This window comes from Pelodiscus sinensis, chromosome 1, assembly GCF_052426305.1.
Source record: "Pelodiscus sinensis isolate ZL-2025 chromosome 1, ASM5242630v1, whole genome shotgun sequence".
NCBI lineage: Eukaryota > Metazoa > Chordata > Testudines > Trionychidae > Pelodiscus > Pelodiscus sinensis.
This window is the reverse complement of record NC_143052.1, coordinates 94101579-94117826: the sequence shown is the minus strand read 5'-3', so window position 1 is coordinate 94117826 and position 16248 is coordinate 94101579. Positions and strand designations below refer to the sequence as shown.

The 16248-nt window shown below is 48.4% G+C and overlaps 1 protein-coding gene across 1 annotated transcript; it reads right to left on the bottom strand.

The window, feature by feature from the left end:
- Positions 1-2924: 2924 nt before the first annotated feature.
- SOX10 (SRY-box transcription factor 10) lies at positions 2925-15985 on the bottom strand. Its single transcript, XM_006118939.5, has 4 exons — positions 15796-15985; positions 14350-14809; positions 5877-6142; positions 2925-5399 (listed from the first exon to the last, which is right to left on the bottom strand). The coding sequence occupies exons 2-4, from the start codon at positions 14757-14759 to the stop codon at positions 4684-4686; spliced, it is 1392 nt and encodes a 463-aa protein (XP_006119001.1). The 5' UTR covers positions 14760-14809; positions 15796-15985; the 3' UTR covers positions 2925-4683.
- Between the last annotated feature and the right edge of the window lie 263 nt (positions 15986-16248).

Below are 16248 nucleotides of genomic sequence, written 5' to 3'. Positions count from 1 at the left end.
GGAGGAGATGATTTCTTCCTGTTTTCCATCAATTTAGATCTGTAGCTATTTCTTCGCTCTGTCTCAGTCTGCCCGGTCTTCTCTCTTCAGAAGCATCGTGTCTGTCGGCATGCTGTTAGGCTCAGTGAGCAGTGTGAGGTGCCTTTCCGTCAGTGCTTCTGCCTCAGAAGCCCTATGCCTATAAGCTACTGTAAAGATGGAGGGGAGCCGCTCGTCCCCCTGTTTAGTTGCTCCTTGTCATATTAAATCTTTGCTCTATAAAAATGATCCTGCAGCTGTCTAGCTTTCCCTTGAAACAATTACCAGACCTCTGCCCACACCCCTTTTTACAACAGCCAGGGGTTGGAGTGGAGGAGACACCTTCAGTGCCTTCTAGTAGACAGCAGGGCCTTTGTGCCCTAGAGCAGGTTGCCGTGGAAACCCCCAATTTCCTCTGATCAAGGCTGGCTCTGGGGGCTTCTCAGGAGTATCATAGAGCGGTTCTCATCAAATCCCCCATTGTTTCCCCACTCCTGCCCCCCACTTCTTATCAATCACCAGGATCCCCTTTCAGTGGCAATGCCCCAGCAGGAAGCACAGTTGCCGACCTGAATCGCCACCAACTGAGAACCTGTTCAACAACTAGGCGGAGTCTGTGCTTCTACTACATACACAGTTGTCCCCTCTCCCCATAAGTCTACAAATGCCATTAACAGTTTGAAGTTTTTTTAAACAGTCTCACTGGTTTAGGTGACCTTGTCCTTTAAGACAGCAGGAATTACGTTAACTTTCACTGTTGACGTGGTCACGGGGAGGAGCACAAATAGGGGCCCACTTCTCTGCTGCTAAGAGACACTGTTTCTTCATGGTAAAGTCCTCATGGGCCTAAAGACTGCTGCTGGCTCTAGATTTTGCTCTGAAGCCTTTGTGTGCAAGGACTTCAGCTCTAGAAGCGAAAAAGGCAACAGGAGGGTAAAACAGCGAGTGCCTCTCGTTGGGGCTGATTGTGTTATTAAAAATTGCCCTTGAGTTTAAAAAAACTAAACTACCTCCACCCTTTAGTTGTGAATGTTGCCCTCTGCTGTAGGAGTGTACCAGAAGCACAGGAGCTGCCTTGCGCTAGGATAGCATTTTAGAGCCTTTGCTCTTACAGCTAGTTAAGCTTTGTAAAATATATACACGCACACACTGCTTGGGAGTGTGTGCCCGCCCTTTGCTTGGGAGTTTATATCTTCTTGCCTATGGAATTATTATGACCCTACAGTATACCAACTCCTTTATAGTATTCATGTAATCACTTAACAATTATACCAGTGCCAATTATCTCCCTTGTGTGGGGGGGGGGGAGGGGACATGAGATGTAAATAAGGTGATGGCATCTGAGGCAAGTTTAAAAGAACTGAATAGGTCATTGGCCAAATGAGGTAAAGCGGGGAGCATACCCAGCTGCATTTAGGGGAAGGGTGTAAACTCCCAAGAGGCCACATATTTGCTGTCCATGCCATCCTTGCCAAGAATAGGTTAATCCACGGAGCGATGGCCTTCAGCCCTCTTCCCCCACCCCTCCATGGAATCCTTTAATCACGTTGGCGCGGTGAAATTTCAGTCATGAACGGTGCCTTTGTGCAATCGTTTTGGCGTCCGCAGTGGAGCGCAGGGGTCGTTTTCTCAGCCCTTTTTTTTTAAATGGCTTCTTTGTTTCATACCCGCCTTCTCCCTCCACCCCACCCCCCAGCATTGCATCTGTATCAGATACGATTAAAGGGATAGCAAAGGACTGGGCAAGCTCCTGCTAGGCTGCAAGGGGAGTGTTTAACCCTTTCATTCCCAGTGCAGCGCTATCGGTGAGATTGTTCTGGATCCTGTGTCAGGTGTGGGTAGTAGCATAGTTGATAGTAGCCTTCCCCACTAGATGCTGATCAGGTGACAATCTCAGCCCCTTCCTTAAACTGGAGGTATGGGAAGAAATTTTTGTCATGTGAGTAGGAATTTTCTTTTTCCACTCCTCACCTACCCTTCACTTCCTGTGCTTAGCCCCTCCCCCAACCTCTTCCTCCCCACAGTCACTGAGCTGTCCAGCAATACCATTGGTCATCTGCAGACCCTTGCCCCGGTCCGTGGTTTATATTGAGATTTCCCTGCTTTCCCCCTTTTAAAGACTTTGCCCGTGTTCCCTAGACTGAACAGAGTAGTTTATGAATTTAGGTCTGAGTCATTTCACTGATGGTGCTTGCGTGCTGCACACTTCTGGGGCACCTGAACTGAGGGGGACTCATAGATGAGCTTTTCCTAAGACTCCCATTAACTTCAATGTGCTTTGGCTCTGGTCTGTATTTCCAAACACATACATGCCCTAGTCACCCACTGTGCACTTTTCATACACAAACACACTGAACCAGTCTCATGGCTCTGCTCAGGAAATCTTGGATCTTTCTAGCTCCCAGGGTTCCCTTTTCTAGTTGTGCATCCCCTGGTTCTGTCTGGCTACCACTGCCTTTAGGAGACTATTCTGAAGTGGGTTGGGGTCTGTCATGTGTTATGCTCATTGAGGGAAGTCCATTGGTGTTCATGTGTGCAGGATCCATGTAGGTTGGCACTAGACTCTTCTTAGTAGGTACCAAATGTAATTTGTAGGTCAGATGAGGTTGATCATATTTTCATGAATATGTTTGGGAAGATAGGGTTTCTGGCAGGAAAGTATCATGATCTATTGCTTGGAGATGAGTCTCAAGATCAGGAGAAGAGAAACAAGGGGCTCCTGGTCCAGGCAACACTATTAAAACTCACTGACATCATCCTTTCAGTGATGGGCATAGAAGAAATGTGTGTACACACACACGGGGTCTGTGTGATGTAGAGACACCCCACCCTCTTACTGAGGAGAAGGACAAGATGAGGCTGAAAAAGTAAAAAATATTAAAATTTAAAAAATAGACGCACACAAATGAAACCTTTAAGTTTATTATTCAATACATTTAATGCATAGTTAATGATGCTAGAACAGCATATTTTGGGGACAGGGAGAGGGGCTTCTTGGGAGGGGAAAGTGTAATGGAATAAATAAGGGGAGGGGGCAGCAATGGGTTACATGCATACAGAGGAGCAAACATACTACATGTTCTTTTCAAACATGACAGAGAAGGAGTCAGCCAAAGTTAAGGGTGGAGAGAAGGGTGTATAAAGGTCATCCTGAGCAGTCTCAGTAGGAGAAGAGCACTGGAAGTGAGGATCACAGGCTATGCTTAGTCAGTCTGTCCCATCTTCTCAGACCTACATATCAGCTGGGTATTCCATGGTGTGTTTTGGTGGCCCATTGGAGGGCATGATCTTCTCCCACCTTGAGTTATGACATCCTTCATGACAGCATGCTCTCTGGCACTGTGAAACCATGCTAGTCCTGAAGTTGTGGAATGAACAAGCACACCACCTGAGAGGGGCGAATGAAGATGAGGACAAGAATGGGGGGAACCAGCCTGACCACTGGGGACGGTTGCTTCCAGTTTGAAACCCAAAAGGGAAGGCAAGTTCATTATCTTTTTTACATGGACCAATTGTCTTTAATGCTCATCCAGCACTGAGTGCTTTCCTCACAATTGGTGCCACAACTTCCTCTTCTTGATGAGGGTAGGACTGTTGGAAAACTGGAACAAGCCATGAAGAGGCAGCAGGGGATGTGTTCTTTAGTTCATCTCTGCTTGGGGGCCCAACCTTGCAAGTATAAGTTGATTATTTTAGCAAACTGTGTTTGGGCAAGTGGGAGTCATGCTGATGCTTTTGGTTGCCACAGTATCTTCAGCTACTCTTCCCTCACATCCCATGCACGCACACACATACGGTCAGAAGGGCCGGCATTGCCCTGGCAGTGTATCTTTTGGAATATTAGAGGATAGGTGGAAGGATTTAGAAGGGAACAGGACATGTTTCCTAGTCATACAAAATAATCATAAGAAAGTAGGTTTCCCTCCCTGTTGCCTCTAGGGTCCATGATGTTGCTCCCACACATGTATATTGTGACATGAATAATGCTAGAACCATTGATGTGGTTCATAAGTCCACTGTAGTCAAGTCTTCAGATTACCATACAATAAAGTGAGGGTGGATTGAGGGGAGGATAGGATGCGGATGTGGAAGTCAATAGGAAAGCAAGCATAGGTTGGTCTTCCAATAGGGATCAAGATTCATGCATGCGTGAATCTTAGGAACATTGCAGAGCACAGGGAAGTTGACTGTACTGCCCTACCTCTCCTCCCACAGCATGTCCACCATGGTACTCAGCCAGCTACTCTTCACCCACAAGTGACAATGAGTTGGCCATGTGGCCTATCCAAAATACTTGCTAAATCACTGAAGCAGTTGGAGGGCAGTTAAGGTTGGGGGTTATCTCTTATGTTACAGTCCAAGGTGTGCACAATGAAACCCACTGTGACCAGTCACTCCATGCCTAGAATCATCCTCATCTAGAAGGCCAAAAGGGTTGTGCAAGTCAATTAGGTTGGCATACATTGAATTGGGAGGGGCAAAGGAGTAAAACCTTCCTCTAGGCGGTGAGCCAGCGATAACCGGGGTCAAGATAGACATGTCTGGATACTCAGTGGGTTCTGATGGCTGGGTTACACTGAATGACCTCGGAGTTTGCAGACCCTTCTGCCTGTGCTGATTCTTTAGAGCCTTTCGGTTGCTGCTTTGGTCATTGTTCCCCATTTCCTATGGCCTGGAGAGAGTTGTATACACAGGCTGTTCCCAATGTGTGGGACTGTGGGACTGTGGCACAGAGGGTGCAGGGTCAGAGATGGCAGTGTATAGGGGACGTTGCGAGGGTCCCATATACGAGAAGGCAGAGTAGAGGCCAGAGGCTTGGCTGGAGTGGCTATAGTAGGGTCCTGAGGGCTGGTGGTCGGGGTAGTCAAACTGGGGCCTGGAGATGGAGGGGAAAGCCGAGCCATAGTGGGGCAGGCTCAGGGACGTGTACGCTATCTGGGAAGTGGAAGGCTGATCAGTGTAATGGCCTCCAGGGGCAGAACCTTCTGTTTTCACCTGTGCTTTGGAGTCCACCACTGATGATGTACCAGCAGACAAGGAGACTCCATGCTGCTTGGAGATCCAGGCAGAGTGTCCACTGGCTGCAGCCAGGGCACTCCCAAGGCCGTAGCCAGCGGCCGCTGCTGCTGCATAGCCCCCAACGTGGCCCGGATGGCCAGCGTGTCCATTGGGTGGCAGGTACTGGTCGAATTCATTGACGTCAAAGGTCTCCATGTTGGACATCACTTCATGGCTGATCTCTCCAATATCCACGTTGCCAAAGTCAATGTGAGGCTTGCCGCCTTCTCCAAGGGAGCGCCCTTCCCGCTTGGAGTCAGCTTTGCCTGCCTGGAGTTCTGTCTTTGGAGTTGTTGGTGGAGTGGGGGGTCCATGGCTCTGACCTGTGAATTGAAAATCATTTGGAAGGAAAGAGAAAGCAAATCTGTTACCAATTCATAGTATAGCCCTGGCTCATAAGGCAATAAAACAGCTCAGCCCAGCTGTAGGCAGCAACTCTGCACCTCCTACTGCACAGAGCCGGTACTGCCAGACATCCCTGGGAACCTCATTACAGAGGGACAAGAAGGGAGGAGGTGGCCAGCCATGACCAAAATGGCAACTGTGCATATGAACCCTGTGGGGGATGATTTCCCACCCTGTCTAAAGAGATGGAAACACCTATGCTCTCCAGGTGTCCCCAATGCTGGTGGCAGCACCAAGCATGTAGGGGTCATGTCCAACTACTGTGTCCCACCAGGGGGAAATGATTCAGCTCACAAGTTGGTGCCCTAAGACTTCAGAGAGTCCTCCATTCTCCAGCTGGACTGGAGGACTCTTCTTGGAGGAGGATGAGCTGCTGGTGCAGACATGGAACTAACCTGAGGTGTGCTCGGGGTGCCCGTCAGACATGGGGGATCCTTCCCCAGGATGTCTATGATCCAAGTGGGCGCTTTTATAATGGGCCTGGATAGCTGCAGCCCCGCCTGCTTCTCCCTCGGCTTGGCCCTCACCCTCGCCCTGGGAGGCCTTGCCATTTTTCCGCCGGCGTGGCTGATACTTGTAATCGGGATGGTCCTTCTTGTGCTGCATCCTCAGCCGCTCTGCCTCTTCGATGAAGGGCCGCTTGTCACTTTCATTCAATAATCTACAGAGAAAGAAGAGATGGGCACAGGGGTGTTGAAATCCTACAGCAAAGTATCATGGGCACCAAAGAGCCACCCCATTTAGGACACTGACAAGCTGTCATAGAGATGGTAGAGAAGTATTTAAATAGAGTCTTCAAAAGCTTCACCCTCTTTTTTATTGTTACTAATTAGCTGTGCTCAATGCTGCCCAGACCCAGAGAGTAAGCTAGACTGTGAGGATCTGTCGGAAAATACAATCCGCATTTTTCATATCTTTTTCCAATACTTTTGTCGGAAGAGGCTTTTCCGAAATTTGGCCCATCTACACTGGGCCAAATTTCGGAAAAAAACCCTCTTTCAAAAGCCCCCTTCTTCCTTGTGGAATGAGGAATACAGGGGCTTCCGAAAGAGCAAGTTTGCTCTTCCACAAAAAAAGCGAAAGAGCAAACACGTTCCCTATAGATTGCAGAGTTTTTTGGGATACCTCCAGTATCCCAACCCCCCCCCCCCCCCCCCGCAGTCTGGCTGTACCCAGAGGAATACATGGTCACTCCCCCAAATGGATTACCATCTATAACCCGTATAAATTCACCTCCTCCCATTCCATGTTTGTACTTGCCTTAGGGGACAAAGTAATAATGCTGTGATGACTGAAATCAGTGCACGGCTTTATAATTACCAGACAGACTGGACTAAAAGGACTTGCTCCAGATGTGAAAATTGTGATTATTGCTTGAATTATGGAAGGGTGGCAAATCTTTGTTACCCATAATGCTCTTTGTCACTGATCTCTAGCTCTCTCAAATCAACCTGCCTAGGTCACCTTCGCTTCAGGGTGTCTGTGTCCTGTTCTAACCTTCCATCCTTTGCCATTGTATAGGTTTTGTTCTGTCACCTTGAGTGTGAGTTCTCACTGGGCACAGAATGGCATTTCCCAGCAGTGGCTGCGCTGCTGGGTTCGGCCCCTTAAAGAACTCTGTGGTCCCCTAGGAGCAAGTTAGAAAAGATTCTGGAGGAAAACACGTTTGCTTTGCGTCTGCTGTGAGAATTCCTGATCTCACCGCTGCCATTTTCCATCCCGGATGTGGCTGACATGGTTCCTATGCTAAGGATCTGAGAGTTGCAAATGCTGAGTCACAGCCAGGGTCGGGCCCTTAGTTTGGAAATCACCTAGATACTATGGTGCAGGGCAATGTAAAATAGGTTAAATTTGATCCTGTGGGCTCTATGGAAATGTAAAATCATTCTTCATACACCTATCAGAGCTATGGCTGCTCCAGTCAAAACACAATTACCGAGGAATTTATAAAATAGCACCACTGTGGATGGTGTTAGAAGAGATGAGACCCGTTTGATCAGTCATTTTCTTTTAATTTTGAAAATCTTTGGTTTAATTTTTATATCCTTTTCCTCCTTTTCATGGGGCTTCCAAAGCAATCTAGTTTCAGTCAGAATCCAGAACATGGAAAAAGGGGCAAGGTTGTTTTTATGGGTATTGCAACCTAGCTAAAACTGCGAGGCCGCAGAAATCTCAAAAGCAAAAACTTGTTCCTTTGTGAGATTTCCAGCCCTGATTTTTCTAGCTCAAAGCGAGTTGGAGAAAGCTTTGGGCCATATTCAGCCAAATGTTGGAGAGGATTCTCTGAACCCCACTGAAGCTTTAGAGGCTCATCTTTTGTTAATTCCACAGATTAGATTTAACCCTTTGCAAAGCAGAAGATCAAAAAGCGTGAATCTGCCTTAGAAATTTAGGAGAATCAGCACATGGGGCTTGAGGGGCCTGCTGATAAAAAAAAGACGAGGAAAATCAATAGGATTACAAACAGATACTGACTGGCATCAAAGAACCTCCATTTTTCTCTTTATGTCCCCCCAGACAATGGCCAGAGGGTGTGATCTGGTTGGAGCCTCTTAAGGTGCTGACCTGGGTTCACACCAGGCAGCTCTGAGAAGGTCACAGCCGCACATTGCATTCCACTACTGCCTTAATCCAGGAGATTAAACAACTGAGCTGCCATGAGTCCGACACCAGGTTTCCTGTCTCCCTCCCGTCTCCATACACCATGCTCTCACATCCCAAAGAGGTCTAATCCCCTATCCGGCAGTGCTCCACACACAGCCTTCCATCACATGTAAGGGACATGCATATCCACACCCTAGGGAGACACCTGCATCAGGAGTTAACCATGTCCCTACATCTCCAGACTTCAGTGGCTTTGGAGGGGAAGCAAAAGACCAGCTGTGGGAATGGAACCAAGCTTTGTACCCTGACAGCACAAAGTGCTAACCATGAAGGAACAAGGCCCAGGCTCCTCAGCGACCCTAGCCACTGCTGTTGCACAGGAAACAAGACACCAAGACTGGGAACAGAACCCACATCACATGAGCCTAGCCTCTCAGTCTCTACTGCTTCCAAAGTGGGAGAAGCCATTACCCTTCACAGCCAGCCTGTGTATGGGGGAGGTACCAAGCATATAGGGCTACTGAAGCAGAACTGCCAAAGGAAACCTGCAATGGAGAGAGAAGTGGAGACCTCCGCATTCATCTCACTGATGACCTAATCCCCTACCCAGCTCTAGGAACTCTAGGGGATGAACCTTAGGAACTCTAGGGGATGAATCTGGGTTCACTGAGATGTGCAAGCCCTCCCCCTCTTCCTGTTGCCAGCATCCTGTGCCCTGCAGACAGCAGGATCACACACAGTCCATTCTCCCCATCTTCCTCTTCTCTCTCCCAGTCTCTGCTCCCTCCTCCCTCCCTGGGATCAGAGCTCAAATCGGCTTTAACAAAGTGAAACCGGTGTGAGCAGGCAGAGGCCAGGAGATTTGGGGGATTTAGATTTCACTTGTTTCCTGCCCCTGCATCCCCTGGTTTACAATGCCGTGGAATCTTGCAGAGACACAGAAGGCTGGGAATGGATCGCATAGCAAAGTCCACAGACTTAAGTGGCCCTGAGCCCCCTCCTCTCAGTGGAGAATGCTCAGCACAGAACTCATTTTAATACCCCTGTTTTGGTGGGAACGGAGAGATGAAAACTGTCTCCCTCTTTTGTTCTCTCCTTCACCACCATATCTCCACTCGCATGGGGCATTGTGCTGAATGCAAGCTCAGCTTCTTGCATGCTGGGCGACAGGAGCAGCCTGATGCATGGCCTCTCCCCATCACCCACTAGCGGCAGCTGCAGATGAGTCAGAGCGGCATAAGGGTCTCAGGCACGCCAAGCTGATGGAGCACATGTATGGGTGAGGGAAGGATTGAACAGGAGCTTAAAACATTGGATGGGGGGAGATCTCACACCCACAGAGGCCCCAATCTTCCAGGTATAGCTCGGCTCCCTGGGCCCACTGCCTAGCTAAAGTAGAGAAAGTTCCTGCTGCTGTCCAGATACAAAGAGCCCTTCACCCTGTAGTCAGCTCTTTACTGCCCCATTCAACTTGTGTCTCGTTTGTTTCCGGCCCCTGAAATGTGTTTCAGGACATTTGGACTAGTGTTTGTGTTGACCTTTTCAACAGTCCTTGCGTCCTACTCCCGTTGAGAACTGTCCCCTGCCCTGGAAGGAGCAGGAAGTGCCCCACCCAAGTGAGGAAAGCAGCCAAGGGAAGCCTTTGGGAAGGACATGTGAGGAAGCCTCCTTCTCCCTGCATCCTTAGGTAATTGTGTATCCTCGGGGTAGGAGGTCAGTCCTTCCTGTGATACTGTCCTGGCTACTGCTGGACAGGGGAATAGCTTCCCTCTGCATACCACCCATGGCAGATTCAGAACAATCAATGGATGTCTAAAGCCAGCTGTATCCATGAGAGAGCCATCACCCCACTGCCAGTATCACACATACATGTGCCAGTTATGCTGCAGAGGTTAATAGATTCTCATGGCCCTGCTGAGGCATGAACACCCACTGCTCTAGGCTGGGTCATCACCTTGCTAATGAAATTGGGCATTCAGGTCTGAGTTGAGAAAGGAAATCTTCATTTGGGGCCCCAGGGGATTCTGTACCCAGGCTAACACCCCTTCTGCCACTGTGCAGCTTTGTGCTGAAGTGTATCACTTTCCCAGCATGTTCCTAGGACTCCCACAGCTGTTCTGATGCACCTCTCTCCTGGCCTGCTCCATGCTCTGTTATTCTAATCTTGACCCTGTCCAACTCAGCCAGTGTGTCTTACTCCTGTCTTGAAGCAGTACCCATCCCATCATTCGGTTGATCAGTGATTTCCTCCCTGATCACCATGCACTGGCTGGAATCTGGTCCCTCAAGTGGTGCACCACTGTCATCAGCATCCTGTTTGCCTTTGCCTGACCAGCAGCTGCAAAAGCCTACATTCTCCCACATTGTCCTGGCAGTTTGTCTTTGTTGTTCCCCAAGGGGCGAGGCTCCTGAGTCTAACCCGCTTAGAAACAGATGAATTGGTGTGGCTGGGTGGGGCAGTCCCAACACCCCGCATGACCTCCCAAAAGAATGTTTGCCTACATAACACTGATACTGTCTGGCACAGCCATTTGCCTCCATGGCTCCCTCTGTCTCCCTATTTGCCTCCCTCCATCTCCTGTAGAATGGCATGTTTCTTATCCCAGCCCTTGGTCTGACCTCAGCAGCACACTGTCCTCATGAGCAAATGTGGCAGCTCTCCTTCATTCAAAGATCATTCACATAGAGCTAGACAAGGGGCTAGATTCCATTTTGTAGAGAGGATCATGTTGGATGGGACCCAGAGGTTGTTTCTCAATCTACTGGACTCCTTCCAAGAAGACACACAGGACTTTTAACTATCCCATAGGCAACATGTCCTTCCCCACCCACCAAAGATGGGCAGAAACAAACTCGGTTTAATGTTGATTTCAATTGATTTCTCTCTTTCCCTACTCACTAACAGTAGATTTTTCTCTGTCTTCCTGCCTTGGTATTTCTAATGCTCCTATTACCATAACATCTAGGCACTGACATAAAACCCACCTACGTGGAAGCCCAAATTTTTCAAAAGTGACTGGTGATTTTGGATGCTCAACATGACACCTGACAGGTTCTGGTTTTCAGACAATCAGGCCTCTCTTCAGGCATCTCAAGTTAGGTACCCAAAATGGCTAGTCAATTTTAAAAGTCTGGCTCATGCTACATATTGTGGAGTTTCTAAAGGGAGGAAACTGACACCAGAAAATTGTCTGGAGTTCTATTGAAGATCATAAGGGCTCTGATAGTGTAGTACATTTCCTATGGGACAGTCACACTTTTGGGTGACTCCCTCTGGCTTTTATGGTTCACTTTATTTTCCCACACCCAATGATGCCAACAAAGGCAGTGTGGATGCCGATCCTGTCTATACATGCACAGCTCCAACTTGCTCTGCTGCATTGCCCAACACAGACTGGTAAGAATATTTCTGAAAGCAGCAGGCTCCCTGCCAGTCCATTAGCAAAAACAACCCAAATAGCAGATATGTGGGGGTGTGGGGAGACTTTTCCAATCTAAAAAATGCCACAGTATTTGACAGTGACAGTCTGAGGGTCTGATCCTGCAAGCTACTCTGCACAACAGACCCCCTGCATCCACACAGTACCCCATTGACTTCAGCAGGGTTACGTGTGGGCTCTGCAGTCTGCCTGCAGGATCAGGAACACTACAGCTCTCAATAGTGTTAGGTCTCTCAATGCAGCACTGGTGGGGAGGGGACAGTCACGTACAATGCTGTCATGTATCTGCACAGTAGAGCACCCTGGTCTCTTTGGGCTGTTACCCAAGCATTTAAGAGCTCATATATGGCAGTCTTCTCACTTCAGGCCAGAACTGTCATATAATGCTTAAGAAGCCATTGCTACAAAATACAGCACTATCTTTGGAACAGTACAGGAGCGTTATTTTAATAATACTTTGGAAAATTAAAATGAGGGTCTTGCTTCTCCAGTAGAATAAAATGTTGAGGTGGTGGTGGGATGAGAAATCAGGAGGAAAACCAAAGGAATGGGTAGGAACGAAGTGTACAAGAGGTAATTGTTAGTAAAGGGCAGCCCAGTGACAGTGTAAGGAGAGAGGCAAATGGACAGCACATCAACTGCTTTCCAAAGTGGGAGAGAGTAAATGAGAGCCAGGATATATGCTCGGCACAGTCACTTTCCTACCGGAAAGGAGGCAACAGGGATGATTAGTGCAATGCAAATTAACTGGGATCATCATTCTGCATGGTATCCAAAGATGAGCATGAGATTGGAGAAATCATGGAAAAGGCAGAGGGAGATGGAAATGGGAAGGGTTAAAAACACCCAGGCATGGGAATCAGATTTGAGGCCCACCACAATTCCCTGCTGTCATTCTCCAAGGGAATCATATTGCTTGAGTTCCATGAAAGGCAGAGGGGTTTGGATAAACTTCTTGATGTGCTCAAGGGAGAAGCCAATGCCCAGGGGCTTAATGCTCCCACACAGGTGGAGCTGATGGACATCAGTGTGAGAATTGAGCCACAAGTGGCAATGGGATGGTCATGAGTTTGCTTCTATTCTGGAGAAATGTCTGGTCTCGCTGCTGCTGTTCTCAGGAGACATCTCCTGCCCCATTCAGCAGGTGAGCATCTCCTGTCAAGGGCAGTGCCAGGGAAGGGCAGGGTATGAAAGGGGGCCTATTCTATCTCTGTGGAATTCCAGGGCCATTCACATGAAGCTGATGGGGTCTTGATTTGGGATGGGAGGCACCAGGCAGAGAAATGATGGTGAGGGACGGGATGTATCTTGGACAATCGTGGTGAGAGTGGGGTGTTTATAATCATTTGCTGGAGTCATTCATGGAAACCATCATGCCTTGTGTCACATGAGTGATATGTGGTCCCTCCAGCCTCATCTCTTGGCAGAACCTATCAGTCCCAGAGGGGATGACTTAAGTAAGGATCCTGGGGGCAGGGAGGACAGGGAAAGGACCCACAATTAAAATGGCTTTCACAAACTGAAGGGTAGTGTGGGTACAAGGGATGAGCATGTAAGTGTGTAAAGTGCGAGTGGGAAGCTTGTGTCAGCCTGTGCCAACTCGCTACAGGAATGGCTACTGAGTTACTGTTATTCCTTATTTACTGCATGCCACAGGCCTGCACACAGGGGCAGAGTTGCAGCCCCTTCAGTCTGATAAGACACAAACAGTAATGTTCAGCCATAAAAAGCTGTGAATGGCAAGGCATACTCAGTACATCGGTGGGAGTCTTTTTCTAACTGCCCCTTCTCTCCACCATCCCTCACTGTTCTCTAGTTTTCACCACTTTCTGCTGGGATAGCCCATTCCTGCCCCTCTTGTGCAATCCATGTGTTGCTAATTTTAAATTGACATCTTGGTGGAATCTAGAACCAGCAGCTAGCTGAGTCTGTGAGTGGCTATCAGAGAAAGCATTCTTTGGGTGGGATGTGTGGTTGGGTATCACTGCCTGGCTACTTTGCTCTCTCTTGACTTTGTCATAAACAAGAGTCCAACCCACTAGATAGCGCTCTGGGTGTTAAGACCTTCCAGTCTGTTATCTCCAGGTAGCGTAAGTCAAAATAGCTTATTTTGAATTTGGGCGTGTCTACATAGCGCTTATTTCGAAATAGAACACTCTTCCACCGACTTCTCTTACTCCTACCATGAGGTTTACAGAAGTCGGAGTAAGAAGCCCGTTATTTTGAATTTATTTTGAAATAACGGGCTTGCTGAGTAGACGCACACTACGTTATTTCAGAATAACATCCATTATTCCGAAATAACCCTGCTGTGTAGACATGCCCTCCCAGACCTTGTTCCAATTGCCCTTAGGAAATCATGAGTGTAAAGAGGTTGGAGGGAGTCAGCCTAGTCAATCCTTGTAGACGGTGATTTCTCCCTCTCTCTCTCTCTCTCTCTCTCTCTCTCTCTCTCACACACACACACACACACACACTCACACAATCAGGTACCTGAGCCTCAGGAGAGGCCTAGGACTGGAGTCACAAGGGGTTCGACAGGCCAGAATGAGGTATGCTGGGGGAGAGTGGTATAGCCAGGTGGGGGCTGCAGGTCAAGACTGAGCAGCATGGGCAGAGCTTTGCAGAGGAAGCTCGCCAAATAGCTGATGCTAAAAACCATTGCTGGTTCTTTGCTTCCCTGTAACTTTCCCTTACCCCTGTGATCTTCCCCCGTGTTGGGAATTTAATAGATGCCCTTTTAATCTCATTCTGTTCCCAGCATTCACCTTGACATGCAGCCTCTCTCTGATTGCATTTGCCCTCACCCTTCTGCCCTCCTTACCTCCAGAGCTTCCCGAGAGTCTTACTGAGCTCTGCATTGTGGAGGTGAGGATACTGGTCAGCCAGTTTCCGGCGGGCAGCCTGTGCCCACACCATGAAGGCATTCATGGGCCGTTTGACGTGGGGTTTGCTTTTGTTGCTCCCATTGACCCGCACAGGCATGGGCACCAGGGTCCAGTCGTAACCACTCAGCACCTGGCTCACTGCCTCCCGGATGCACACGGGGAACTTATCGTCGTCCGTCTCTGAGTCTTGCTGCTCCTTCTTGACCTTTCCCATCTCTCCGCTCCCAGAGCTGGTAAGATGAGAGGTGGTATCTGATGTCATGGAAGGTCCCGGTGAGAGGCAGTGATGTTCTTCAGAACCCACTGGGCTCATTTCTACCTCTGAAAGGTCTTGGTCATCTGTCATTATGTCTTTTGCCCTTGCTCTCTCTCCTGTCTCAATATCCCGTCTTCCCACTGGAAAGGAAAAAAAAAGAAAAAGGAAAAAAAAAAGAAAAACCAAACACCCAAACTAAAAAGATTTGAACCTCTCACAGTACTGGCCACAGGATGGGAACCACTTGATACAAGCAAATCAAAGGCGCTGCCATACGTGCAGCTCACAGGACCCATGAAACCCATGATCGAGTGGGGGCGGGGATCCTGATTAATTGGAAGCTCCCGATCTGTGCTCTTTTCTGGAGTTTAATGTGGGCATATGGAGGTGCCTGCTGCTAGCTGAGCACATTGGTGGCATAGAGTGGAAAAGGAAAGATCAAGGCAAAATACACCCCATTCTCTAAGAATAATCCTCCATAGGGCCCCCCAAAATTTGGCCCTTGGTGATGACACTTTCTATTTAAAACCTATATTGAAAGTCTGACCAGGAACAGAGATGGGGGGGAGGGAGGGGAAACCAGTGGCTTCTGTATTAATAAATCAAAATGAAGAGGTCTCAGAATGGCAGGAGAAAGTTTAGTGAGAATGGCTGAGTTAGAGGCAAATCCCAAGCGCACCCCTGAATTACCGGGTTAGGTAGCTGATGCGGACTGAGAAAGTCTGTGAGTGGAAACGCTAACACTTTATATACAGGTATATATTTCTTTTTAAGCCTCTCTGGCAAAGCCAAGTCTTTAATTTGCCAGTTTCACACATCTCTCCCACCCCATCTCTCTCTCTTGCTCTCTGCGGCCACCACCAAACATCTCTGCCACCATGCACCAGTCTCTCCACCTTATGAAGGAAATGCTCAAAAAATAAAGTCCCCCCCCCAAAAAAAAGTGGATAGAAAAATTTGTCTCCCCTGCTTTAGTAGCAAATGGATCCAATAGGGAGTAGGGTTATTAGCTGCCCGCTCCCCTAGTGAGGCAGGCAAGGATTTTTCCTGTAGAAAAAACTGAAAAAGTAATAGAAGGTAGAAAAAGAGAGTGAGCATGTGAGTGAGTTCAGGTAGGAAAACTTACGTTGGCTGGTCTGCCTGGCAAATCCTGAGAGGGCTGTAATTTGTATCCCAATAGCCCCTCTGTTCTCTCAGAGTGCTGGCAGTGAACAGGAGCCCTGCGTGGAGGAGACTCTCAGACGAGTGCCATTCCTAGAGGGAGACTTGGTTTTTACTAATCCTCTGGCTGGATGTCTCTCTGACTGGCTTGCTGCTTAGCACTGGGGGAGGGAAGGGCAGAAGGTGGAGCTAAGCACTCTTTATAACTGGAATACATTGATTTGATGCAGGCAGGGAGGGAACCTTAACAGCCCCCCCCCCCCATCTCCAACTCAGCATATGCATGCTCCTCGCTTTCTTGAGTGCAGGCTTCTCCAGGAACGCTGCAGTCTACTTTTATTTTATTTTTTCCCCCTCCTGGGGAATTAAAATAGGATGTGGTTTATGCCATGGATAGTGAGGGGGTCTGCTCTGTTAT